The sequence below is a fragment of the Grampus griseus genome, assembly GCF_964374135.1.
Source record: "Grampus griseus genome assembly, chromosome: 1".
NCBI lineage: Eukaryota > Metazoa > Chordata > Mammalia > Artiodactyla > Delphinidae > Grampus > Grampus griseus.
The window spans coordinates 1,177,137-1,204,549 of NC_139017.1; the positions used below are offsets into that span (position 1 = coordinate 1,177,137).

Consider the following 27,413-nt stretch of genomic DNA (forward strand, 5'->3'; position numbering starts at 1 on the left):
AATGCTGAACGTGATCTTGCCCAGCACAGACCACACACGGCAGGGGTCACCCCCAGCCCCCCAGGTTTTGCCGTATTAAGATTCTAGGCTTTAAGATGCCAGGAAGCTGATGGGCTCTATTTCTGAGAAGCTGAGCCCCCCACCCCATTGTCCAGCCTCACCTCCGGCAGGCCAGAGCAGAGCCCCAGCCTGGGGACATCTCTACCAAGGCGCACTTCAGCCATATGCACCTGGGGATGGGCCAGCCCTGTACATCTGGGCGCAGTGTCCCCGCATAGCCCGAGCCGGGGCCTAGAGAGCCCCGCCGCTCTCCCCACAGCTTCCCCGGCAGCGGGCGAGGGGAAAGGCAGGGGTGGGGCGGGGAGGCAGGACTCACCCAGCACCTGGCTGAAGAGCAGCTGCTCCAGGTCTCCCAGCACGGTCACCACGAGCTCGGGGTCCACCTTGAGGAAGGCGCGCTCCTCCTGGCCCTTGGCGGGGGGCACGGGCCCGGAGCCCTTCTGCGCCTTGGCTTTGCTGGAGAGCAGCTCGTCGTCCGACTTGCCGTCGTCGCTCACGGCCGCCTCAGGAGCCTTGCTGAGCGGCTTGACCTCGGCGTAGGGGCCGCGCGGGATCCGGCTCGGCTTCCCCAGGCTGGGGGCGAGCGGGGCCAGGGGGGTCTTGGCGCCGCCCGCCGGGCCGCCCTTGGCCTGGAAGAGCGAGTGCTCCGACTTGGACAGCGTCTTGGACATCAGCGGAGCCTCGCGGCCTTTGGGGCCCGCCTTGCCTAAGCCCTTGGGCGCCTTGGCCATGTCGTCGCTCCACTCGGGCTCGTATAGCTGCATCTTCTTCTCAGAGTCCGTGAGGAACGAGAGATTGGTGAGCGACTTCTGCTTCCGCAGGTTGGAGGCGGGCGGCCCGCCGGGGACTCGGCCGTCCACGCTGCCGGACTTGAAGACCTTGAGCTCCGCCGCGCTGGCCTTGGCCATGCCGCCGCCGCCCGGCGCCTTGGCGCGCTTGGGCAGCATGCCTCTGCCGTCCGCCGCCGCCTTCCTGCCCGCGCCCCGAGGCTCGTCCGCGCCCTCGTCGCCGCCGCCGCCGCTCTGCTCCACCTCGGGCTGCACGCTCTTGACGCTGCCGCCCAGCATTCTGCCCGCGAGGAGCGCATGGACGATCCGCGCGTCTGCAGGCACCGGGGGCGGGGGGGGGGGAGCGCGCAGGGAGGAGGCGGCGGGGGAGGGGAGGGGAGGGGAGGGGGAGAAAAAGGACGGAAGAAACCGAGGAGGAAGGGGAGAGGAAAGAGAAGGGAGCGAGGGAGCGGGGAGGAGGCGAGCCGAGGCGCAGGGGAAAGCAACGCGAAGAAGGAAGCCGGGGAAAGGGAAGGAGCGCGGAAGCCGTGGAGCGATGGGGCGGGGTCGGAGGAAAAGGGGCGGGGCGGGGAAAATACAAATCAAAATCTTAAAATCAATCAAAGAAGAACGCAAGCCCCGCAGCTGGCCGGCGCTCGGAGCTGCCCGGCGCCGGGACCCGGTCCCCCGCCCGCCCCTCCGCCCGCCGGCCGGTGGGTCCCGTGGGTCGCGCGCCGCCCGCCAGCGGGAGCGGAGGCTGCGGGCTGCGGCTCGGAGCGCAGGAAGGAGGAGGGAGGCGGAGGAGCCGGCGGAGAAGGGGAGGGGTGTGCGCGAGCGCCGGGAGGTGGGGGGGAGGGGTGTGCGCGAGCGCCGGGAGGCGGGGGGGGAGGGGTGTGCGCGAGCGCCGGGAGGCGGGGGGAAGGGGTGTGCGCGAGCGCCGGGAGGTGGGGAGGGAGGGGTGTGCGCGAGCGCCGGGAGGTGGGGGGGAGGGGTGTGCGCGAGCGCCGGGAGGTGGGGGGGAGGGGTGTGCGTGAGCGCCGGGAGGTGGGGGAGAAGAGTCTATTTCTGGCTGGAGAGGGGGTGGTATCTGCAGCCGAGAGCCAGGGGCGGATGAGTAGTGGGTAGGGGGAGATGAAGGATTCGACCCGGTCTTCTCATCGCTTTCCCCGCCGAGGCGGGCAGGTTCCGGGGCACGGGTTGCCCCCTGCCAAGCCCGGAGGTGGGGGGGGGGCGGTGGAAAGGTTCCGTTGAGCTAGTGTGGGCGTGCGGGTAAAAGGGGCTGAGACGGGGCGGCTCGGGACGCGGAGGGAGAGTGGGCTCGTGAGGCCTGGGGGGAGATGTGGCGAGCGTGGAGAAAATATCCAGGTCGCCTGGGAAACTCCCGGCCCCCCTCTTGCCTTCCGTCTCTGAGGCTCCAGGCTGCTCTCCTGAAGTGCGGGGTGCCTCCGGAGGACGGGGGCAGGGGGTGGACGAGGGTGGCTTGGGAAGACCCAGGGTTGACTGGGCAGGGGCCTCAGGGCGCTGCAGGCAAGGCCTGACTCTCGGGATCCGGAGACTGGGTTACCAATGACTGTATGACCTTGTCAAAGTCACTGCACCCCCTCCCCCGTCTTCTCTCACGGTGGTTACAGTACCAGCTTAAGAGCTAAAGGGACTTTGGACCTGCAAAGCGCTTTGTCAAACCCAGGGCATCAGGAGAAGCTGAGCCCTGGTCCCTTGCCTGCCACACCTCCAGTGGAGCCTGCAGAGCGCTTAAAAAAGACATTTTCCTATAGCCCTTCTCCCTTCCCTGCCCCCCGGGCCCTGGGAAGAGAGATGGGGTCGAGGGGGGACTGGAGGCTAGAGGCTGACTGAGCAGGCAGCCGTTTGCATGGGGCTGTCCCTCAGCAGAGGGCGACACTGCCCATTCTCCACGGCCTCCCAGGTCAGGGCCAAGTTGCCTAAGCAAAACGGTCCTCCGGCAAGAAAGTGAGGGACAGGAGAAAGGGAGGAGTGGGCCCCGGCGGAGCCACACACTGGGGAAGGCACAGCCCTGAGAACCCTTTGCCAGAAAGCACTGGCCATCGGATACCTGCCCACTTCATCCCCAACCTCCATCTCTGTAGCCCCAGGCCCCCCTTCACCCTAGAATCGGAGTCTCCTGCTTCACGCACTCCGCTAGCGCTCATCACAGCCTGCCTGGTGTGAGGGGCATTTGTGTACGCGTCCGTCTCCCCCACCGGCACCCACGCTCTCAGGGACGGAGCCGTGTCTCTCGGCACCTTGGTGGAGCAGATGCTGCCGCTGTGTTGGTAACGTGGATTTGGAGGCCTGAGGGCTGTGCTCCGGGCCTGCTCCCCGCATGGCTCCTGGATCCCGTCCCCAGGACTCTGTCTTCCATCATCCGAGGCCTGGACTGAGACACTATAAAGTCTGCAAGTCCAGGTGTCATGGCAGAGAGGATGCACTGACCGCGGTACTGAGCACTGACGTCTCAGGCAGAGGGGTGTTTGGTAAGAAACGTGGACCCTTGGCTGGGCACTGGAGAAACAGAAAGATGGCGATTCTGCCCTCAGGGAACTCAGTGTCTGGGAGGACATGCAAGATAGCACTACAAGACCTGGGAGAATAATACTCCTTTTCATGGGAAACAGCAATGGCAAGCACATCACCACATCCACTGCAGGCAGACAGACGGAGGTGGGTGTATACTGATTACAGGAATGACAAGGGGGAGACTCCCAACCCCGGAGAACAGAGCTCCTGGCTGTCTCACTGATGCTGTAACCCCAGGGTCTGGCACTTACGTAGGAGGTTCCCAGTACGTATGAGCATAGGAGTAAGAGGTCGTGCTGGCAGGTGGGAGAATAGGTGGAGGAAATCTCAGAGGCTTCCTGGAGTAGGATGCAGTGTAAATAGGGAAGGGTTCAAACGGGGGGCGGGTGCAGGGTCAGGGGCAGTGAGTGCAAGTTCACTAGAAGGTCCCCTGGCACAATGCAGACTGGCCTCTGGGCCTGTGTCCAGCACTTCGGAGACTCGGGTAGACTGGGATGGCGACTTCAGATAGGGAGTGAGAAGCAAATGGATGGGTAAAGGGACTTAAGTGGTTTCATGCCAGAACTTGGTCCGGGCACAGAGAGTGCCCAAAGGAGGAGGCCAGTCAGGAAATCTTCCCTCTGGGCACACACGAGACACTCATGCATAAGCCCAGACACAAGATCCCAGCTCAAGGAGGGGATCCAGTCCCATCGTCGGTGCCAAAGGTCTGGGTGATCATGCGCTCCCTCCCCCAACACAGGCCACTTTTCGTGAAATCACAATCGCTTCTGAAGTCCTCATCCGTACTCGGGGGTCTCCTCCAGTTTGCACAAGACACAGCTAATTCAGTCACGGGGGAATCTCACCATCCCTAAAAAGGGCAGCTTGACAGTCTGGGGACACTTGTTCCCTAATGTACCAGGCTGCAGTAGTTTGCTTGTTTGTGTACATTCTCCTCCTGCACATAAATTCACTCTCCTTAGCAGACAAGGAGAAATGAACTGGCTTCCGTCTGGCCGAAGAGCATAATTTGCGCTGTGGTCCAGCCGGTGCGCGCTGCTGTACACAAGGTCCGGCGCCTCCTCCGGCCCCTCGTCTCTGGTACCCATGTCTGTAGGTTCCCTCCTCCCACATCAGTGCCTGGAGTTGCTCTGACACTACTCCACCTGTTGCGCTGTCCACTTGCGCTTCCTGGTCCCTGGATTCCCACTGCCCCGGACCTGATCCTCCTTCCTTCCTCATCGGCTCCCGTGTTTCAGCCTGGTCCCTGCCCCCTCTCTTTATTCCCCTGTGTCTCCTCCCGAGGGATATCACATGCCCCAAACCCCGTGCCCGTCCCCTTGCTTCAATAAACAGCTCCTGAAAATTTGCCTCCTTCTAGAAAAGAAGGTTTTCCAGAAGAGAGGCACCAGACCCCCTCCATCCTCCCTCTGCATGAAACACCACCTGCCGATGTATGAGGCAGAAAACACCTTCCTGCTCACCTTCCCACCGTCCCTCTCTAAAGGGTGTTGCTGTGATCACGGGGTGGTCCCTTTAAAGCGTCATCTTGGCATCCTGGAACTTAGAGACGCTCCCCAGTGAGGCCTCTCCCTCTGTCTGGCGGCTCTCTTTATTCCCTTCACATCCCCTGAGTTTCCCACCATCCTCTACTGCAGTGGGAGCCCTCAGCTGCCGTGGCAACAGCCATTCCAGCATCAGTCGATAAAGCCAATATATGCTTCCTCAAGTGATTCCTAAAAAGAGAGGATCCTGCCCTGTCACGGCACCCCCAATCCCAGACTGGAGCCCCTCCCACCCTGCCCCGTCCCCTCGCCCCACTCTGCAGGACCACCTGGCCGGGAGGGTCCAATGAAGAGAGAAGGCGAGGATCTGTGTGCGGAGGCAGAGGCCCGGCTGGGCAGGGAGTGGGTGCCGGGGACTGGACCCTGCCTGGGCTCCAGAGGGGACTCGGGAAGGAGGCTGGTTTGGAATCATGAAAGTCCCCAATCTCCAGCCCCCCGAAACCGCTCATCACCCCACTCCTCTGTCTCCAAAGGCATTGGCAGTCTCTGCAGTGGGTGTGGGATGAGCGATCTGACCACATCTGTTGACCGATAACTTAAAGCAACTCGAGGAATGAAGATACGGGCACACGGCCAAGGACAGGCATGCAGCGTGATGTTACATCCCTCTCCCGTGACTGCAAACGGTTGCAGCCCTGCTTGTGGGAGGGCGTTCTGGGATCTGCCCCTGGGTTTGAGAGAGCATTTTGGGGGGTGGGGAGTGAGGAAGAGAGGAGAAGTTGGGAAGGAGGGCTAGGCTGCCCCCACCTGGTTGACCTTGAAAGGTGACCTTGGGAGAAGGTGGGATCTGAGGCAGGGGGAGTGGGCAGGCGAGTCCACACTTGGTTCCCTCAAGGGCTAAGGGCAGAGCAGAGAAGAGGGGAGGGTTCTCTTGATTTCTATGCCCACAGTCAGGATCTGGAGAGCAGGGGCTGGGCACTAGCCCACCCACCCTGGGCCAGGGGCTGAGCGACAAGCACCTTCTTTAAGGTGTCCCCACCTGACCCCTGTGATGAGGTCCTCCATCACCTCCCGACACCTCCACCTTTGTGGAAAGCCCTCCAGCCACTGATGCCCACTTCCTTCTGCCCTTTTCTCTTCCATGTCACCGACCCCCCATGTCCTTCCACCTCTCAGCAGGGACTTCTTGACGAGGCCAGGCTGGAGGCCGCGGAGGTGGCTGATGCCCGAGTGGTGTCTCGTCTGCAGCTGGACGGCCAGCCTCCCAGTGCTTACATCTGCTCAGCGCCTCCACACGCCAGCTCTGACAGGTGCTGCGGGTGCAGCAGAGGACGGGACAGACAAAAACTCTTGTCCTCATGGGACATCCGCTCCACTGGGAGGGACAGGCAGTAGACAGAAATGTCAGCTGCTGAGAAGTGCTGAGGAGAAGGAACAAAGCAGGAAGGGGATGTGAAACCGCTGTGGGCAGGGGGTGACTCTCCGATTCAGTGACCAAGGAAGGCTTTACTGAGAAGGTTCATTTGAGTAAAGATCTGAAGAAGAGAGGGGACAATCTCTACGGATATCTGGGGAAGAGGTTTCCAGGCAGAGGGAACAGCCCAGGCAAAGCCCTGAGGCAGGGTGCGCCCGGTGTGTTCGGAGAATCGCAAGATCAGAGGCACATCTGCTAGAGAGAAAAGACGGGGCCGGCGGCAGGCAGCGAGGTCAGGATGTGATGGAGGCCAGTGTGCGGAGGCCTCAGAGGTCATCCCTTGCTTTCGCTCAGTGAGATGGGAGCCCCCCGGCAGGCTTGGAGCACAGGACTGGCACAGCCTGGCTCCCCCTCGGAAGGGTCCCTTGGCTGCTGGACGGGGCTCCTGGGCAGACTGCAAAAATCAAGGTGAGGCATGATGGTGGCTTGGAACTGGTGGTGACTTTGGCGGTGGTGAGGCATGGTCAACGCTGGGCATCTTTTGAAGCCGTTAGGGTTTGCTGATGGACCAGAGGTGGGTCTTTGGGAAAGAGAGGGGTCAAGGATTGGGTTGAGACCCCAAGGATGGGGGCCTGGACAGTTCTAGGCCTGGGGTTGCTGTCAGTCAAGGTCGCAAAGACTTCAGGAGGAGCTGGCGTGGAAAGACGATTAGAGCCTCTGCTTCTCCTCCTGGCCCTTCTCAACACCAAAGGGCCCTCCTGTGCGATTCCGCTCCAGACTCACCCACACGCTTACTGCAGCCAATGCAATCATTTCCCGGCATCCAGCCAGCATCCTTTATCCACTCATCTGTGATTCCCAAGGATCCACCCTCGGTGGGCTTTACTGACCATGAACTTTTCCCAGAACCCATCACGGCTCTTTGCACACAGTGGGCTCTCAGAAATATTTGATGAATGACGATTGATGGAATGAATGAATGCATGACTCAGAGCAGATGTGTGGGGACTGTAAACAGCAGTGACCTCTCGGTACCCGTGGTGAGACACAGCGCAGCTGGTGCTGAACGGCAGCCAGGCCCGGGGACAGCGTCCCAGCCACATCTTCCCTCCCTTCCCTACAGCCCCGGGCTGCGCGGAGGCCGGCAGACCCTCCCTCTGCCCCTTGGAGGAAGCTCCAGTTCTTGTGACCTTGGGACGGGGCACAGCTGAGACCCTCTCCTCCCCCACCTCTGCCCTGCACACCTCTGGGGGACAGGGCGGGAGTGGGCAAGAAGTCCTCACGTTCCCTCGCGCACCTAGCAGTCCCACTAGGAACGTGACCCCCACCCTCCCGGGCCACCTGGAGGAGAAGAAGAGCCAGTGGACACAGTGGTCCAGCATGGATGTACCAGCTGGCTCGCACCTCATCCAGGAAGCCCTCCCAGACTGATCCTCTTGCTTCCTCCCAGCCTTTGCTTTCCAGGGCCTCGGTAGCTGAGACGTTTCCGTGGACTCTGCAGGGCCCTGGCTCCGCCTCTCTGGTCCCAGGAGGCTCCCTAAGCTTCAGGGTTGGGGGGTTTTCCCATGGGCTCCAAGGTCAGGAGTGTGGGCCCAGCAGAGATCTGCTGTCTGCCTGTGCTGGGGAAAATGAGGCCCAGCCAACCCAAGGCTGGGAGTGGAGCCAGGGACCGTGGGCCCCAGTCTGCCTCTGGCCCAGCGTCTCAGGGAGCACTTCCGGGAGGCTGAGGGTGCTGCGGAAGTCTAACTCCAGCCCACGTTCCTGGGAGCTCACAGCAGCCTGGACGCATCTGCCCTGAGCCTCCGTGCCAACAGGACGGGGGTGAGCCTGCTCATCCTGTGAAGTAGGGGGGCCGACACGAGCCCAGGAGGACACAGGGCCCGAGCCTGAAGCCCAGGGTCCCCAGCTGGAGGGCAGGGCTCTCCCGGGCTGGGAGGGTGTAGGTCCTCTGCTCAGAGGCTGGGTGCTCCGGGTGTGCAGCCCCACAGGGAGTGGGGACTGTGGCCGAGGGCCTGAGACCCGGGAGGTGAGGTCCGATTTAGGGCTGGGCTATGGCTCCCTAACGCCCCCAAGCAGCCTGACCCCCAGGCTAGATCACGGGACCTCCGTTCCTCGGCAGGGGAGCCAGGCGTGCACAGCAAGACCCTGGGTTCCTGCTCTTCTAAGCACCCCGCCCAGGCCCCCTGAGTACTGACGCCCTCCTTCTCCATTTCAAGCCGGAACTCCGTGATGGCGGGCGGAGGTGAGCTGGGTGGCTCCCCAGGGAAGGACTGCCCCCCACCCTCTGCTACCAGCCGCCACAGAGGCCAGTGCTGACCCGCACACAGCACTCGGCCTCCCTCTCCCGCCCCCGGGAGCCTTGCTCTCTGATGCTCTCCTACCCACCCTCCGGTCCAGGCCAAACCCCACGCCTGCGCCTTGGCTGTGTCTGCCCTTCTCCCCGATGCCTTCTCTTATGTGAATTCAAGTCCAGTTCACCCTTCAAGGCCCAGCCTTGGAGCCGCCTTCTCTAGGAAGCCTTCTCTGACTACATCCCACGCTTATCTTGAACTTTCCTCTCTACCGATTATAGTCAGGGTGCCACGTAGTCAAATTCTGCCCAGTTGTATCCTAGGGAGAGATCCTCCCCCTCTGGCTAAATTGTAAGCCCCCTATTATAGACTGCATGTTGGTATCCCCCCCAAATTCATAAACTGAAACTCTAATCCCCAGTGTGGTGGTATTTGGAGATAGGGCATTTGGGAGGTGATTAGGTCACAAGGGCAGAGAACTGGCAATGGGATTAGTGCCCTTATAAGAAGGGGCACCAGGGCGCCTGCTTCCTCTGAGCCAGGTGAGGACACAGCGAGAAGACGGTTGTCTGCAAGACAAGAAGAGGGCTGTCACCAGGAACTGAAATGGCTGGCACCTTGACCTTGGAGTTCCCAGCCTCCAGAACCGTGAGGAATACATTTCTGTTGTTTAAGCCGCCTGGTCTACGGTACTTTCGTTAAAGCAGCCTGGGCTGACGACAACGTCTCCCTACATGGAGCTGTTAAGAAGGGCTCACTGGGCTTCCCTGGTGGCGCAGTGGTTGAGGGTCCGCCTGCCGATGCAGGGGACGCGGGTTCGTGTCCCGGTCCGGGAAGATCCCACATGCCGCAGAGCGGCTGCGCCTGTGAGCCATGGCCGCTGAGCCTGCGCGTCCGGAGCCTGTGCTCCGCAACGGGAGAGGCCACAACAGTGAGAGGCCCGCGTACCGTAAAAAAAAAAAAAAAAAAAGGGCTCACTGATGCTTGTGGAGCCGCGGGGAAGGGGGTCTTTACCGCCACTAAGCAGACCCTCTTAGACCTGTCACTTGCACTGTTCCGTCAAACCCCCTGAAGCGGGGACTCTCATTATCTTCATTATACAGAGAAGTATGCTTGCCCAAGGTCACCCAGCAGGCTGCTGGTGGGATCAGAACTTGAACACACATCTGCGGGTCTCACAACTTCCCACAAGTTCCTGCTGTTTCTCGGGACTTGCTCAATAATTGCACGTGATCCCAAAAGGAGGCCTGGGTCCTGGAGGGGGTGTGGGGATTGGGAAGGACGACCTATCCAGCCAGGAGCTTCCTGGAGTCCGGATGCCCACCGCACCTGGGGTCTGCCTGGGTCCAGGACTGCAGTCACACTCGGACTGGCCCGCAGAATACTGGGGCTGGGGGACAGGGTGGAGGATTCCTCTTACGGCCCCTTGTCCACAGCACCATGGGCCCTTCGTGGCTCAGCCTCGGGACCTCTGTCCTGAGATCCTTGTCACTTGCAGGGGACCTGGCAGCCCTAACACATCCAGGACCCCTTGGGGACTTCCTTATTCCCGAGTCTTGGGGGTCTCGGGTTCTCTTCAGGACTCGCTATATGGCCTTAAGAGAATGCCCACATTCTCTGCCCTTCAGCTGGTCAGGAAGTCAGGCCGGGGTGGAGGTGGGCTTCCAGCAGGGAGAAGCAGGAGGAAGCACCTGACCCGGGGGACTCGGTCTGAGTCCTCCTGAGACCTGCTCCCGGCTAATGCAGAGACCAGGGTAAGAAGTCTGGAGGTTTCCCGCACGGGCTTGGCTTCTATGTTGCCATGGCAACCGTGCCCACACACCTGCTGGGCCTCAGAGGAGCTCTGCAAGGCCCAGGTACACCATCCTGAGACCAGGAGCAACCATCGGTTGTCGTGGCAACCGCAGGCCTGAGAGGTGGGGGGTGGCGGGCAGGAACTCTTGCCAGGGCAGGGGGAGGGCAGCGTGCGCTGGCTGTGCCCTGTGTCATGTGGGATGGAGGCCCATGAACTACCTGTATGTATGTGTCCTCTGATGCAGGCGAACCTACAGTCCGCTTTGACCCGTCCGTGCAGGATTGGCTGTTCTAAGGTCAGAGGAACCTCAAAGATAATCTTACTCAGTTTTCTGCTTTAGGGCAGACTGGTCCGTTTGTAATCAATCCTATTACCTTGCTGTGGGCCAAGAAACCCAAAAGCCAGATGAGGAAAAACACAAGGCCCAAACCCAGGTTGTCTGGCCAGCGCTGTGATGATATCACTGCCGCAGAGCAGAATTTCTTAGTCTGGGTTCACAGACCAGACACAGAAGGCCCATAAAAGCTACCATCAAATGCAAGTTTTGTGCTGTGAATACGTCCATTTGTCTGGGAGGCGGATTGAGTGTCCAGCGGCTTCTGAAAGAGGTCCTTGATGCCCCAAAAATTAAGGACAGCTCTAAGAGAAAGGAGAAAGCTCTGCCCAGCTGGGCCGGGGAGGGCCGGGCCGGCTGAGTTAACGAACCTGGCCTCTTCCCACCTGGAGATGCACTCCCATCCGGTGGCCGCTCAGATGGCAACTCTATTAGAGTTCTGTTAGGTTTTTAAACAAGGCATTAAACGTAACAGAAGAATGCCATGGCTCCTGTCTCAATGAATGGTAATGGACTATTCACTGGTGGCCGCTTGGCACTTACAAACTGCCCTGCAGATGCCCAGAATACCCACTGGTGCGGGCTGAGGACTCCACCTCCCTATAGCCTGACCTCCTCCCCAGACGCTCCCCTCCTCTGCTCCCCGCTGCACACGCCCGCCTCCCAGGCGGGAAGGATGCAGGAGCTCACGGGGTCCAGCTCCTGCCCTGGACTGTCAACCTGGGCTGCCGGGCTCCACTGGCCCTGGGCCTGAGCCTCCCTCCTGCCGCAAGTCCCTTCCCCCTCTGACCTCAGCCCTTCTCCCCCCAGAACCTGCTGGCTTCCCTCCCGCCCTTTGAGAGAAGGGACAGCTAGGTGCTTCCCTGCCCTCCCCGCCCCCAGGGCTTGGGCGACCCCATGCCCACCCGCCCTCCCTCTGCCCGGACCCTTTATCTTCAGCTGCCTCTGAAGCCCCCGACCCCTAACCCAGGAATAATGCACAGGAAGGCAGGGCTTTGATCCGGGCTGCCTCTTGGAGGACTCGTGTGGACGAATGTTATGACCAGGGGTGATTCTCAGCTTAATCGTCCTGGTCACTGCGTCCGTGTCCCCTCACTCTCCACTGTGTCTCCCAGAGCTCCTTCTGGGCGGGCTGCTGGGCATATTCTTGTGTGGGGGGTGTCTCTCAGCGGGGACCCTAACCCTGTAATCACGGGGGTGGGGGAGCTGTGGGCAGGGATGCTGTGCGCCCATTTCTGCCCATTCAGTGGTGCCCAGGGCGGGACTGAAGCCTTGCATGTCACTGGCTTGGAGGGTGCTCTCCACCTGCCTGGGCCTCCTCAGAAGTTAGGAAAGGACGAACCCACCTTTGCCCGCGGGGAGGGGGCAAAGCCTTGTGAAACCAAGTCTTAAGGGAACCCTGGAGGCGAGGTCTTTCCACCGGTCACAGAGGGACAGTGGTGGGAGCCTAGCAAACAGCTCCTCCCACGGCTGAGATTTCTAGCTGCCCCGCGACCCCAGCTCCCCGAATAACTGCCCTGAAGTTGTATGGGGTGGTCTGATTTGGAGAGATTCCCAGTGACCAGGCCCACCTCCTCCCAGTAAGCGTCCTTATCCTCAGGACCCGCCCACGGCCCACAGGCGCACGGAGGAATGAACAGGGTAGGATCTCCTAGGAAGGATGCAAGCAGTTCATCTGAGGCTGGAGAGTTGAATCTCAAAGCCCTGCAGGGAGGAGCTGAGTCCAGGACAGACAGGCATGGAACACAGGGGTGAAGCTCCAGGAAAACCACAGGGGATGTTTATCACCTTCCCTCCCACCATCCTTCCCAGCATCAAAGACCCCGGCTTTCCCAGCACTGAAGGTGGCCGCTGCTCACATTCTCAGGGGGAGTCCCGAAGCCAGAGCTCTGTCCTCGCTCACTGGGATGCACGCACACTCCAGAGCTGGGGCTTCTCCACCACGGGGCTTCTGTGCAGCTCATGTACAGTTGCACAGGCTGAACACTGCACAGCTCGACAGCCACAGAAGCTCCACTGGGCAAAGTCTGTGCCTGCTTTGTCCCTGGATGTACCCAAGTGTCTAGAGGAGTGCCTGACATGTAGTTGGTGCTGGATAAAAATTTGGTGAATGGGTATAATTCTGTGGAGTTGGGCGACACAGGGGCCCTGTGTTCTTGGGCAGAACAGGAAGCAGGGAAGCTAGGCCCTGCCGGCCCTGTGCATTGCTTTTCGAGTGCTCGTGGGTGGTAGTCCCGGGGGGCCTGGGCTGCTGGAGGTGAGCCCCATTCCCAGCCAAACGCTGATGTGAAGAGTCCCCCAGGCTCCCCCCTCCCCCTCCCCTCCGCCAAAGAAACAGAATCCAGATGCCTCCAGTTTTTAGGTACCACACCCCGCTCAGCAGGCTACCCTGGATGACCTCACTACCTGGCCTCTCCCTCTGCGGCCCTCCCCGAGCCAGGCCCGTCTCACTGGTCATCTCACAGCCTCCCCGGCCTCCCTCGGTGCCCAGGGACGTGTCCCCTGCCCCCAGGGAGGTCATGGCAGGGCTGGCCCAGAGCGTGACCTCTGAAGGCTGGGCTCCAATCCTGGCTGGACCACCTTGGGATGTCCCCTACCCTTCCGTCACCTGTAAGGTGGGCACATTAGGAATGGCCCTCTCCCCACCCCAGGGCAGCAGCAGGTCGTGCCCAGCATGCGCTGAGCGGCTCCCGTGTGCCGGGCAGAGCTTCGCGGCACTTGGCTCGCACGGGTGCGTGTTATCCCCTCAAAACCCTTGGAAGAAGGTGTGGGTGTCGTGACACAGGCACAGAGAGACTAGGAACAGGCCAAGCCCGCACAGCCAGCAAGCAGCAAGGCCGCGATGCCAGCAAAGGTGTGGGTCCCCACCCCGCCCAGGCGTTGGGAGGACCAGAGGCGCGTAGGGCAGTGCCTGGCTCAGAGGAAGCCCAGTGGAGTCGGCACTGCCATTCAGTGTTACGACGACCTCCTGTCCCAGGTCCTGGAAGGCTGCTCCATCGCAGACGCCTACTCTGTTTATCCCCGAGCTCTGTGCCCCTCCAGCCCTACAGCGGCCCTGACCCGCCTGAGCCCCGAGAACACAGCTCATAGCGCCTGCCCCGAGCTTGCGCTGTGTTTTCTAGTCGACTGTCTGTGCGTCCTCTCTCCACGGATGGCTGGGACACAGGCCCGGCTCAGCCCGAAACTCCCCAGAGGGTGGAAACGTGAAGTGGGGTCCGGAGGCGGGGGTGGTGGTGGTGTGAACGCAGCATGAAGGACACAGGCTTGGGAGGCAGAGGCAGCGGCATCCCGGGCTTGGCTCAGGTCGGGGGAGGTGGTGGCGGGGACTGGCTCGCGGGAACTGGCTCACCGGCCCGTCCCCTTCCCGCCGCCTGGCAGAAGTGAGGGAGACCCAGCTGAGCTTGAACCATGCAACCGGCAGCACACGGGAAGGCAGGGGTGACCCCGGAAGAGGGTGACCTGGACTCCAATCCTAGCGCTGTGCATCCTCAGACAAGCTGTTTGCGGAACCTCTCTGAGCCGAGCTCACTCATCTACAGCAGAGCAGTGGCTCCGCCTCGGAGCGTGTGTAACGTGCTTCCAAGGACTTGGAGCCTGGCACCGGGCCTTGCACACAGTAAGTGCTCAATAGTGGCTCATCAGCATTTGGTCCTCCCTGCATCTGGGGAGTCCGAGGCAGTGGCCCCAGTTTCAGCTCAGCTGTCACGAACCACGCACGCTGCCCTGAGCAGGCCTTCCTCCCTCCCCGGGCCTCTCTCTCCCCAGTGAAACTGAGGCCGGGCTTGGGGGAAGCTATAGTCCGTTACAGCTTTGACCCCCAGGGCCTTCGAGCCCAAGTCCTCTGCAGTCCCGGGAGAGCCTGGTGGGCATGCGGCCACCTGGGGGCCCAGAGCAAACCCTCCCCGAGGGAGGTTCCAGCCTCGCTCCTGCCTGGGAAGACACACCAGATCTGGAGTCTTCTCTACCAAACCCACACGACGTGGAAAACTTGACTGTGGCTTAAAGATGGAGTCGACTCAGTAACAGAGAGGGATACGGAGAAATGCGAACAGGCCCAGCGCGAGGCCGGCTCCCGGGCTCCTCGGCCTCGTGTGGGAAGCCAGGCGGGGGCTGGGCGAGGGGGGCTCGTGCCCCAGTGATACGCAGTGTGAGGACGAGAGAAGGCCCCTTCGTTCCCTGCCCACTCAGCGCTCACACACGCCACGACGTGGAAGTGATTAAGGCGCCTGTGTCGACCTTGGGGCGACCCTTCCGGTCCCTCGCACACGGCCTCACACGGGGGCGCCGGCGACATCGGCCCTGGCTTCCCGACTCTCCAAATTAAGACCCAAAGGCGGCCCAGGCACTGTTTGTGCTGACGGCAACCAAGGGGCGCGTCAGCAGCGGACCAGTGCCAGGCTCTCCCTGGCATAGCTGGGTGGGCACGGGGAGGGTCAGGGCACCAGCACAGTTGCCCCTACACTGCCCGGGGCAGAGGAGGACAGGGCAGCTGCCAGTAGATGGTGGACGGACACTGGGACAAACGAAGGCCACGCCCAGCACCCTGCTTGTGGCAAGTCATCATGGGAAATTCTCTTCCTGCTACACAGAGCTGGCTCCCTGGTGGCTTCTTGATTGAATGAGAGAAGTAACAAGTGAGTGAGGCCCTCCTTTCCGACCCCCTTCCTCTCATCTCCTCCGTTTCCTCGGGCTCAGAGAACAGAGCCCCTCCCCCACGAAGCACAGGCAGACCCCAGATCTCTCCCCGTTCCACCTGTCAAAGAGCTCGGGGTATCCTTGGCCAAGACGGACACCGTGACCACAGCTACAGCCAGAGCACAGGTGGCGCGGGGGCCTTGCCCACATCCCGGGAGGCTTGGGGGAGGCAGGGGGCTCTCTTCTCGCCGTGAAGCCCACCTCCCAAGGCTGCCCTGCACCCCCCCCAACAGAGAACCCCCCCCCCCCGCCATCCACCAGACACTTCCCATCTAGCTGGCGAGGGGGGTCCTGCCAGCCGAGCAGCCCGGTGCTCCCGGGGCCAGCGTGCGCGGATGTCAGTGTGAAATTCCTCTCTGCGCGCGTGGCATGGCGACGGTGAGCGGACACCTGGGTAGCCGGAGGCCATCAGGCCCTGATGATGTGGCACACACATAAGGAAGCCATTACACTCGCAACACTGCAGATGCAAAAATAGAGCTTGCACGGTTTCCTGGTTACCGCATCCCGATACTCATGGGCTTTTGGTACCAGCGAACTGAGGTCTCCTTCTGTCCCTGCAGTGCCCTGCTTCCCCTGTGCCTGCGCCGCTGTGGAAGCGCACGGCTGACTTTCTAGACGCCCGTCTCTGCCCCACGAAGCCCCTCGGCAGGGCTTGCCGTGGAAGAGGGGCTGCTGCCACTCCCAGCACTGCCGGGGACCAGGCCGGCAGAGGGCTCAACATGGACCCCGGCCACCTGCCCTGCAGGGAAGGCAGGAGCGGCCACCTCCGGCGTCTGGCGACTTCAGGGTCAGGCTGTGCTCTAAGCCCCAGCTTTGCCCACTGTGAGCAGGGCCCTGAGATGAAGCTGTAAGACAAATCCCGTGGACCACCTCGGCTCTGCCAAAAGCAAGTTCATTCCTGTCCTGGGGCAAGCAACCCTGCTGGGAACGAAAGGATGGAGCTGGTTCCCGGAGTCTCACGTATCTCTGGGGTGACCACAGCCATCCTCCGGGGATTTTTTTTAGTGTTGCAAGAAAATCAACACACACACCCAAGCCCCGCTAAGAGTTTAGACTCGGACCCCTTTAGAACCCAACCCCCAGCCCACGAGGCACTCACTCACCCCTCACCGTCCCTCCATCCAGAGACCCCCCACTGAGCACCTGCCGTGGCCAGAGGCGGGACAGGCCCTGAGAACAGCCGTGGCCCTGCCCTCGGGGGAGGCCGCCGTGCCGAGTTCTGGGGGCCCTCTTGGCAAGGCCCACATTCTGCTTCCCAAGGCGCGTTAAAAGTGGTCCTGGGGGAGGGGGCGGGTGTCAGGCCGTGGGGCCCAGCCAGGTGCCCAGCACCTCCTCTGTTCTGGGCTGGGCTCGGACCTGGCTCTCGGTTGTCAGTCTCCCAGCTCGTCACTTTCCGTCAGGGCCTCAGCGACACCCATCCTGGGCGTTGGGTAAGCAGGGAGCCCGCTGGCTCCTGCGCTGCCCCGAGCTCGCAGGGCTGCTGGGTTTGGTGGAGCGACCCTGCGTTGAATCAAGCACAGCACGAGCTCCGAGTGCAACTGACACGCCGGTGCCTGGCTGTCAAGCGGGGCCGCTTCTCCCCTGGGGGCGGTGGGGAAAGTTCTGGCGCACCAGGAGGAGGTCGCGCCCCCAGAGCACTTACCCACGCACGAGAGGCTCTCCTCAGTCCTGCTGGGGGGGCGGGAGTAGCCATCAGCAGCCCAGCTGCCCTGGCGGAGGGGGCCAGGCTCCGGATCGGTCTGTGCCCTGCGGGACAGAGAATGGTGGTCACTCACGGCGGAGGCCGCCCTGGCCTCGAGGCTCTCCCCTTGGAGGTCAGCTCTTCCCCTGTGGTGCTCTGCCCCCGCGCTGGGCCGGCCCCCCCAATGGGCATATGTGTGCCCCTTCCCCTGGCAGGCAGCGGGCCTTCTAGGCAAAGTTAGGCCAGGGGTGGGGGCACCCGAGGGCAGGGGGCCACCTGTTGCCCCCGGGAGTCACCCTTCAGGGTCCCTGAGTCCCGTGAACGCAGGGCGTCCGCAGGGCGGAAGGACCCCTGGTAACTCGAGCTCGCGGCCTGTGTCCTGCCCTCAGGCTGCGCCGTGCACCCACGCGAGGGGCTCCGTCTGCAGCTGAGGTCACTGGCCCCTCGGGAGAGCCCAGGGGGCCCGGACCCCAGCGTCCAGGCAGCAAGGAGGTCGGAGGAGGAAGAGGGGCGGGCTAGGCCGGGGTCACCTCGACGCCCGGGGGGCCGAGTCCTCGCCCGGCCTTCTGTGGCAGCAGGAAGGAAGGCGGAGGTCTCCGGGCCCCATCTCCCAAGTGCACACAGGCCTCCGAGCACAAGCCCAACTGTGCAATCGCTCCCAGGAACAAAGGCTCTAGGAGCTTTTATTATAGGCAATTACCCAGGCTCTCCAAGCCGGCCGCCTGCCCCGCCCACGTCTACAGCTAAATGGACCCTTTGGCAGCTTGGTGCGGCGGGGCGGGGTGGGGGGGGACGCAGGAGGAGAAATCGATGCCTGGCCTGGGCCAGGTGGGGGGGGCGGGGGGGTCAACCTGCCTCCCTCTCTCTCCAGTCTTGACCGTTTCCAGCACCGAGATGGCCGGGACTCTGGCTGTGTAACGCAGAGCAGGTCTCTCCACTCTGGGCCTCACTGGGTCACGGGGCGGAAGAGATGCCCTCGAGGCCCGGATCAGCCTGAGAGTTCAGGGCTGTGGGAGGTGTTTGCCGGCTCTCAAAGCCACGCAGGCAGCCGGGAGCCCTCGATGGTCTGCAGGCCCCTGTGCCGGGGACGGCGACAAGCAGGGTGGGGGAACTCAGAGGAAGCAGGAGAGCCCGCTGCCCTGGGAAGGATGGGGTCACTCGCCATGGGCTACTGTCAGTTAAATGTCCAGGGGCCAAAGAAAAACTGGAATTGCTAGGTTTCTTCAAAGAAATGAGCACAAACCTGGGTTGTTAAAATAAGGGATGCTAGAGGCTTCCCTGGTGGCGCAGTGGTTGAGAGTCCGCCTGCGGATGCAGGGGACGCGGGTTCGAGCCCCGGTCCGGGAAGATCCCACATGCCGCAGAGCAACTAAGCCTGTGAGCCACAACTACTGAGCCTGCGCTCTAGAGCCCGTGAGCCACAGCTACTGAGCCCGCGTGCCACAACTACTGAAGCCTGCGCGCCTAGAGCCTGTGCTCCGCAACAAAGAGAAGCCACCGCAACGAGAAGCCCGTGCACAGCAAAGGAAAGTCGCCCGCATGCAGCAACGAAGACCCAACGCAGCCGAAAATTAAATAAATAAATAACGCAGTGTATGGGGGGAGAAAGGGGATTCTAGGCCATGCAGAAACATTTCACCAAATAACGTCACACACATAAAGAGCTAAGCACCGTCTGACCCCGAGCAGGCAGGCAGGAACCACGGCTACAAACAGGAAGACCTTGTGTAGTGCTGACTGGCACCGCCATCGTGAGCCAGGGTGAGTGAGGGGCACACGGGCCGGAGCGCCATCCCGGGTCAGTGAGGAAGCAGCCTCAGCTGCTCCGACCTCACGAGCTGCACACTTTTACGTCCTCTTCCTGCATCTCCCCGGCATGGCCAGGCCCCCGTGTCCCCTCCCGTCCCAGCGGGAAAGGACAGCACCATCTATGCCAGACGTTGTTTGGAGGTTGAACCAGACGCCGACACTCCTGACCCCGTTAACCGCACCCTCCTAACTGGGGTCTGAGTGGAGGCCACCCGGGAGGGAAGGGGAAACCCCTTGGGGAAAGAAACCCCTGCTGGGGCTCTTCTCCCGGGGGGCAGAGGGCAGAGGGCAGTGAGGGCGGAGATCTGAGGGAAGCAGACGGTCCCGAGCAGACCCAGACCGAAGGGCGTTTTGCACCTTCTCTGTCCCGGGAGCCGGGCTGCCCAAAGGGAGGCTGTGCCTGGTCGTGGGGAAGGGCCGCACCCAGACCCTTGACAGGCACTGGCTCAGGAGACAGGGAAGACACCTGCTGGATTCGTTCCCCGAGAAGCAGGTCAGGCAGGAGGGGCCTGGGGATGGGGATTGGAGCCCGACAACCCCAGCTGCTGCAATGGGCTGGAGCGTTGCAGGGCGCAGGGCTAAGTTTCCGTGAAAACAGGGTGTCTGTGACCCTACAGGGCCAATGGCACGTCCTTCCCGGGGTGGCCCAGCCCGGCACTCAGCAGAGGTGCCCACGGCTCTCACCTGTTGCCTCTGGGGTGTCCTTGGCCCCAATCTTCCCCTGCCCAAACCACAACCCTCCTGCAACCCTCACCCGGGGCCTAAAAGGGGCAGGTCTAGGAGGCGGGGTGGTGAAGACCCCTGCTGCGGTGGTGCAACACTTTTCTGTTTACGACCCAAAGAGGCAACAGATGTTTGCTGAGCGGAGGAAACCTGTCTGTTCAGGTCACATTGAGACATTCAGAGGAAGAAGTCCTGACCTTACTGGGGGATGGCAGATTCTACATCTGCCAGGGGGCTCGCAGGGTAGATGACGTAAAATCTTGAACAGCTGAACGTCTAGACACTTTCTCCCAAAGATGGATTCAACAGGAAGAAACTCAGGGAGGAGAAGCAAGTCCCAGAGTCCGCAGGGAAGCAGGTCAGGGATGGGAAAGGACCAGTCCCAGGAAGGTGTCTGATCAGCTACAAATGGGAGTCCAGGAGGTCACGGGGAAGAAGTGTCAGGTGTGCCAGGCGGAAGGGATGCTCTGAGGGGCAGGGGTCCCCGGGGCAGGCCTGCTCCCGTCGTGGGGTAGCCGGGATCCCTGCAGTGCCTGGAAGCTCACTGCCGGGGGGTAATTTGTGAGCCTCTCTAGTTGCTGGAAAGTTCTTCCTCCTGAGCTTCAAGAGTCTCTCTACCTTCTAAGCACCATGACGTGGATTCAGGGCGTTGGAGCCGCACCAAGTGAATCTAAGTCAGCTTACAACACGACAACCCTTCACGTCTTTCAAAACAGCTCTCAGACCCTCTCTCAGCCTTCCCCTTCCAAAGCAAACTGCTTCGGCTCCGTTAATCGTTCCTGTAACACCTTTTCGGATCCCTCACCAACCCGTCCGTCTTCCTCTCCATGTATTTTCGTGCACCAATGTCCTTTTAAACTGTGGAGTTCGTAACTGAATGAATGCAGTGCGCTGGAGGAGGTGGAACGTGCAGACGAGGTGTTGGGGCCCAGCTGTCTGTTACATGGTGAAAGGGAGCCCAAGACCTTTCTGGGGTCAAATCACACTCTTGGCTTTGAGGGAAGGGTGCAGCTCCCCTCACCAACCCCAGCCACTCCAGCCCGGGAGACCCAGTGTCCGGGGAGCGTCTCCACCCAAACCGTGGGAGAGCTTGTCCTTGAATCAGCACAGAGAGAAAACCCAGGACGTTCGGTTAGCCGGGAAGCCGCTTCCTTTGCATTTGAGCATCTCTAACCCGTGTCATACTTAGGAATTAGAATGCCGCTTACTTAAGGTGGCCATTTCAGTAAAGAGTTATATTTTTATGAAAGAACCACAGTTGATGGAAGCGTTTTTCTGTGCTCTCCACTTGTGGTGTCTGAAGAAAGCAGGACAGGCTAGCTTGTTAACCATGCTGGTATGAACGGTGGCCTGGCCACTGCAGACGGTGGTGACGTGGCCCAACGTGACCACGTCAGAAAGAAGCACGTCCGAGCGCCCTGGGGACAGATACGCACAGGCAGTGTGGAAAGTGGAGAGAGAGGGCAGCAGACGGGCAGGTGCAGGGCATCAGTGGGGGCGGCCAGGGGGGCCGTGGGGGTTTCAGCGACCGCGGGCTGGGGGCACAGCCCGTCACGTGCTCTCAGTCTAACTCAGTGGTGGCAGCTGTCCCACTGGTGAGTCGGGCGAGACCGACCTGCCTACCCGCCTACCCAGGTAACTGGCTCTTCAGCAGCCACGGCACCCCGACGCACGGCCGTGTTGGGGGCACCCTCCTGCTGAGCCTCCTTGCGGCGGCGTCCCCAGAGTCGGGTCCGGGTCCCCCTGTTAAGGTCCTAACCCCGCCCCAGCTCTCCAGGCCCCGCCCACCTTCTATTCTCTCCACCAGCCCCCCTCCCTCCGCGGTCTCCACAGCTCACCTGTAGCGGAAGGGGGCCACGGTAGCGGTGACAGGCTGACTCTGCTGATGGACCGAGGAGAAGCTGATGACCCCCGGGGCGGGCGGCGGGCGTGCGCTCCGCACGGGGCTGCAGACCGGGGAGCGAGGCCCCGAAGCTTCCCGGGCATCAAGCTCCGAAGACCTGGGGCCCCCAGCACTTTTGTAGGGTACATCTCTTTGATCTTTTCCCGGGTGGTTAGATGGCTTTCGACCTTCGGGAGCTTCTGCATGAGAACTGGTGCGGGAGGGGCTCCTGCCCCGGGTCTGGCGGGTCAGAATCCCTTCCTGGGCCACCCTCTTCTTTCCCTGGGTGCCCTGCGTCTCCCCAGCACTTCTGCACCCAGCCCGGCTGGAGAGCGCTGCTTTGGGGATCGCCCTGGGACTGCTCCAGGGGGAGCAGGCGAGGCCTTCAGCCCCCTCAGCTGACTCCCTCGCTGCCCCAGAGGCCCTGGGGGAGCCTCTCCCCCGGGAGGCCTTGGGAGACGAGCCTCTGGAAGGGCCCCCCGGCTTGCCCAGTCTTGGCGAGGCTGCCCGCTGCGGGCTCAGGGCCAGGCCGGCCTGGTGCGGCCGCAGCTGGGGAGAGGCGGTCGGTGTATGAATCCTGGTCTGGGAAGCAGCTCGAGGCACAGGGATGGAGGAGGCGTAGTGAGGGCGGCCGGCAGAGTTCACACTGGCCGTCCCGTCCATGGTCAGCAAGGCTGGCGGCAGGGCTACTGTGCTGCAGAGAGAATGCGGACAGTTAGGCGGTGCCCTAGGGAAGTCACATCCTGATTCGGTCTCGGGCCCAGCTCGAGGCGAACCCCTCTACCTCTTGCAAACACACAGATGAAAGAGTTCCACGTCGAAAATGAAATCATGGAAGAATGTGCAGAACATATGCATGGACGGTCTCCTAATTTTGTTGTGGGAAAGGTCTTTATAGCATCACATCAAAGGTAGGAATCATAAAGGGAAACACTGATAGATTTCAGTTCATAAAAATTAAAATCCCTGAATGGACAGAAAAGCCCTTTCCAAAGGTTCATACCGTGAATAAACTGTAAATATACTCGCAACATATATAAGAGACAAGGAGTTAATAATACCTTTACGTACAGGGAGCTCTACCAAATCAATCAAAAGCAAACACCCTGTAGAGGAAGGGGTCAAAGGGTTGAACAAGAAGTTCATAAGATAATAAATACATCTGGCCACAACATAACAAAAACAAAGGGCTTCATTAAAATTGAAGAGATGAAAATTAAATGTTATCGTTGGTTGCTGTCAAATTTACTATCTCTTAGAAAATTATAATTTCCAGTCGTGGTATGAGCACAGCACCACAGGGCCCTGACACTCGGCCATGGGAACAGCCCCAGATCCAGAAAATTATCCTTGGGGAATGATGACAGATGTGAGCAAATGTCTATACCGGGAGGATGCTCGCGGTGACTTGGGTGGAGATGGAGACAGGGGACACTGGCACAGAGGAAAGGCCACCAGAGCATGGCAGGTCCACCTGAGGCCACCGGGATGTGCCCTTCCCTGCTGTGCAGAGAGCTGCCGGCCACAGCATGGACCACAAGCTAAACTGTAAGAAGCCAACGGAGACCCTCAAGCGTTGATGGATTTATAAGACTAAGCTTGAAATGACCGTGGGAGTCTGTCTGCTCTGCTGACAGATGGAGTAATTTCCAAGAGACCCAGAAATGCCGTGACCCCTCGCCCTTTCCTCTACTTTGCATGTCCATGACTTGGTACCAGTACTGGATGAGGTGAAGCCCCCCCACCTCCTCTGGCACAGAAGGAAGGCAAAGCCCGGTGTGACCAGGGGGCCACAGCCGGCTGCCCCACCCCCAGTGTCTGCCCATCACCTGGACCCACAGGGCATCATGTCCACGGCTCGCCTGACCCCACTTCTGCCTCGTGTACCCCCTGACCACCCACCAGCCACAGCCTGGAAGGTCACTCTGAGTGGCCCCCCACCTGCCCACACTCTCCTGCAGGGCCTGCCGTGTCCCCAGCCCCAGCAGGCCCAGGACAGCCCTACAGGAGGGCCTGGGAAGTGCTTTCGTAAAGGCACTCAGAGGACGTCAGGCAGGTGCTGCCTGCAGCTGTAAGAATTCCAGTCAATGTCTTAGCCCCTCCACGCCCAGTCTGCAAAACGAGGGTGGGATAAAACCTGAAACCACAGTCGGGTGGGGAAAGAGGGAGTCTTTAAGTCAAGAAGAGGACACCGTGCCTCAGCCTGGCCTCAGGACCTGCAGCAGAACCTTCCCCGTGGAGGTGAGAGCAGGTTTGCTCTGTCACCCCTCCTAGCCACCGCCCCAGCGATCAGCTCCACGCATCTCTGGCGATGCCCCGTAGGACCAGAGGCCCAAGTGCGGACCTGCTCACAGGCTCACGTGGACCTGAGCTGCTGACTTTGGCCTTGGACACAGGGCTGAGCCACACACTGACCGGCAGGGCCAACCAGCTGACCACCTATGAGCAGGGCCCCAGACCACAGCTCTGCATTCCAGCATCCCCAGGTTTAGTCCTGCACAGGTGGGCACAGTGCCACATGACCCGCTGCCGCTTCTCCCCTCAGCCCCAGTGGGGGCACAAAGCCACGTGGTGCCCCAGACCACCCCTTCTGGGAGCTGTGTCTGCGAGGGGACCCGGAACTGCATCCTGGCTCTGCCCGCGTCTCTCCTGGGAGCCCCGTCCCGTCCGGGTGGTGCTGCCCACGAGCCCCGCTCACCTGCATGGTCCTCGGCGCACCCCCAGCTCCCCTCGATCAGACCCTCCCCTCCCCGCACCCAGGGGCCCCTGCCTCTGGGCCTGGCCGGGTTTCCAGCCAGAGAGCCCTGAGGCCGCGCAGGCTGCCTCTTCCTCACTTGCTGATGGAGCAGATGCAGTTGCTGCTTTTACTCCATCACCATTTTTTCCAAAGCCGGATGGGAAGAGGATTTATACTGGTCCAGTGGCAGGTCACAGCTGGGCAAGGGCGGGGGCCGAGGAGGAAGACCCCGGGGGTTACGGGTCTCCAGCAGAGGGTGGGGGGGTTGCTGGGGAAGAAAGGGGAGAGATGTTCTTGAGGGTGGGCTCCTGAACCCCGAGGACAAAGGTGCCTCCGTGGCACCCGAGCTGCGTTCTAAATGGACCAAATGATCTGGGGGACTCCCGTGCCCGCCCCGGGCTCAGGCTCTCCTCCGGGAAATGATGGGACCCCCCTCTGCCTCCCTGCTGCCCCGCTTCCTGTCCAGAGCAGGCTGGATAAGGTACGGGGGCGAAGAGGTGCGCCGTACCGGCCCCTGTCCAGGTTCTCAGCGCCAGACAGAGACGTCCCGCAGAAGCAGGACGGTCTGTCTCTTCGGGGCAGGGCTCTGTTCAAGCCACGGTGCTTGGCGTGACCGCCGCTCATCCCTTGGGATGCCTCCCACATGTCTGGGGAGCCTCAAGGGCAGGAGGCTGGTGGGGCTGACCGTGGAAGCAAGGAGCCCGCTTCTTGCCGTGTGCGTGTGCGTGTGTGGTGTCGGGGCTCCTACCATGTCCCCTGCCCCTAAACACGCCCTTTCTGCTCTTCCACACTCCAAGTGCCCTATCTGAAGTTTCACGCCACCTCGGCGAGCGGACTGAAGCCTCGGGGGTCCCTTAGCGCTCTCGTTCTGGGGTCCTCATCACAAAGCTCATTGCAGCCACACAAGGACCCACAGCAGGACCCCTGTTTTCGCTGACCGTGGTGCCGGGGACCCCCGAGGGCTGAGCTCCGGGTTCTGCTCTCAAGGAGTTAAGTCTGCCCGGGAGGAAACACGGCCACCCTCATCACGGCACGGGCGTCGTGTGGACGGACGCGAAACCAAGTGCCGTGGGGAGCGTGCGTCACAGGCTGCAGATGAGGCGGGACCTGGGAGGCTTCGGGAAGAGGCAGCAGCGGGGTCGGGGCTGGTCGGGGGTGGTTTCGGGTCTGGGGAGCAGAGGGTGTGATGGCTGGTCCCGAAGCCCACGGGCTGCCGGCGCCCCTACAGCCCCTGCTCTTCAAAGTGACTCTGGTGGGTGGTGAGTAAAGTGCTGGGTGCAAAGGTTGTTTGCTGATGGTGCAACCTCAGGCAACTTCCATAACCTCTGCTTCCTCATCTGTGACGTGCGGCTGAAACTAGACCTGCCTCTCAGGGTTGCTTTGGAGACTAAGTTAGTTATAAGCGTGAAGTGCTTAGAACAGTGCCTGACAACTAGTAAGGGCTACAATCACAGGCGCCCAGCGATGGAGACGGGGCCGCCTGGTCTCCCAGAGCCCCCAGCAGAGCAAAGGAGGGTCAGAGCCCCTGCCAGGCCCGGCTCAGAAGCCTGCGGCATCAATAGGAAACACGCCATCCATGTGGATAGGACGGCACCCAGTGTCCATCCACCAGCAGAAGGGACAGGAACACGGGCGAGGAGGGAGTCCAGCTCTAGAGTCAGGAAGAGCTGAGTTCAAATCCTAGCTCTGCCTCGTCTTGCTATGTGGCTGTAGAGAAGTTATGCAATTTTTCTGAGCCCAAAGACCTCATCTGCAAGAAGCAGCCTTAGAATGTTGTAAAGATTAAATGAGAGAATAAAGGTGACGGAGCCAGCAGGTGCTCAAGAGATGGCAGAAATGGTGTTAAGAACAGCTGTCCTCCTCCCGGAAGGGAAGGAGACAAATTCACGTGCCGAGCGGGACAGTGTCGTGGGTACCAGGGGAGTTGAGAGGCTGGGGCCTTCCTGGGTGGGGCGGCCTGGTCCCAGCACCCCACCCCCAGCAGCCACGTTCACCTTCCCCCACCGCCAAGGGCTTCGTGTGTATCAGTTCGCAGTTGCCCCACTCCACAGGCAGGGACACCAAAGCACAGAGACGTACGGAAGGCTCTGGTAGACACACAGCCAGTGAATGGCGGCATCACGTAGGGCCGAGACGGTCGAGCTCTGGCCAGGGCTCTGCCTGCCCCGGCTCTGCCGCCCGCCCACCCGCCCCCAGGCCTCCCCGCCGACTCCCTCCCGCCCCCAGCAGCCCACCTTTCAGCCGGAACCATTCTGGCCCCCGACCCCAAGGGGACAAACGGAGCTACTGGCTCAAGGCTCCAAAGACCCCAGAACCAGGACCCGCTCTGGTCTACGCATGCTTCGCTCAAGCTCAGAAGGAGGTGAAAGCGGGGGCGGGAGGGAGGCGAGGAGGGCGGTCCCCCCAGGTCTGTGGTCTCCGGGCAACGTCTAGAGGCCCTGGTGCTGACCGGACAGCTCCTCCCGCGGGGGCGTGGAGGAGTCGCGTCTGCGCGCTGTGAACGCAGCCGGGGTGCCCCTTTCAAAAGGGTCAGAACATTTAACCACAGCACTCAGAGGTGGGATGTGCCGAGAGACAGAGAAAAAGACAAAAATAAATACACAGAAAAAGATATTTAAAAAAGGAAAAGCCTGGGAGGTGGGACTCCCGGGTGCTGGTCCCATGAGTCCCCCCGGGGCTGCGTGAATTGGGGCAAATCATTTCTGTTCCCCGGTGCGTGGAGAGGGAGGAAAAGCTACCTCTCAGGAAGAGGGGGGAAGGCAGCGGACTGGCGCGTGGAAAAGGGCTCGCTGAGGCCAGCTCTGCACCGCGGAAGGTCCTGGAGGCAGAGTCCCCACCCCCTCACCCCACCCCCTCACCCCACCCCCTGTGCAGGTCCGGCTTGTGGTCCTAAGCGAGTCACTTGTCGTGCTCCCTCATCCGTACAGCTGGCTTCTTCATCGTCATCCCCATCTTATACAAATCAAGTGAGTAATTACAAGAAAATCACTTAAGACAGTGCCTGGCCAGAAAAATCACTGAAGAAATGCTAGTTAAAGTCAAACAAGTCATCAGCACAGGGTTTATCCCTGTTCTACCCAGATTTCCCGCCGGAACCTCCGTCACCCATTCCAGTCCCAATAACATAAACGCTTCCCTCTAAACTAAATTTCTACGCCCTTATTGAATATCTGTGGGACAGCCAGTTTATACGGGATGGG

At 61.2% G+C, this 27,413-nt stretch overlaps 1 protein-coding gene across 4 annotated transcripts in view; it reads right to left on the reverse strand.

Moving 5' to 3' along the window:
- NAV1 (neuron navigator 1) overlaps positions 1-22,139 on the reverse strand; it is a gene marked incomplete at its 5' end in the record, with an annotated part of 148,569 nt that extends 126,430 nt beyond the window's left edge. For all 4 annotated transcript variants that reach the window (XM_082648551.1, XM_082648550.1, XM_082648548.1 and 1 more), the window contains 3 exons: positions 377-1,162; positions 17,024-17,127; positions 21,433-22,139. In XM_082648551.1, coding sequence (XP_082504677.1) covers positions 377-1,162; positions 17,024-17,127; positions 21,433-22,139 — 1,597 coding nt within the window. The remainder of the gene's footprint in view (positions 1-376; positions 1,163-17,023; positions 17,128-21,432) is intronic.
- Between the last annotated feature and the right edge of the window lie 5,274 nt (positions 22,140-27,413).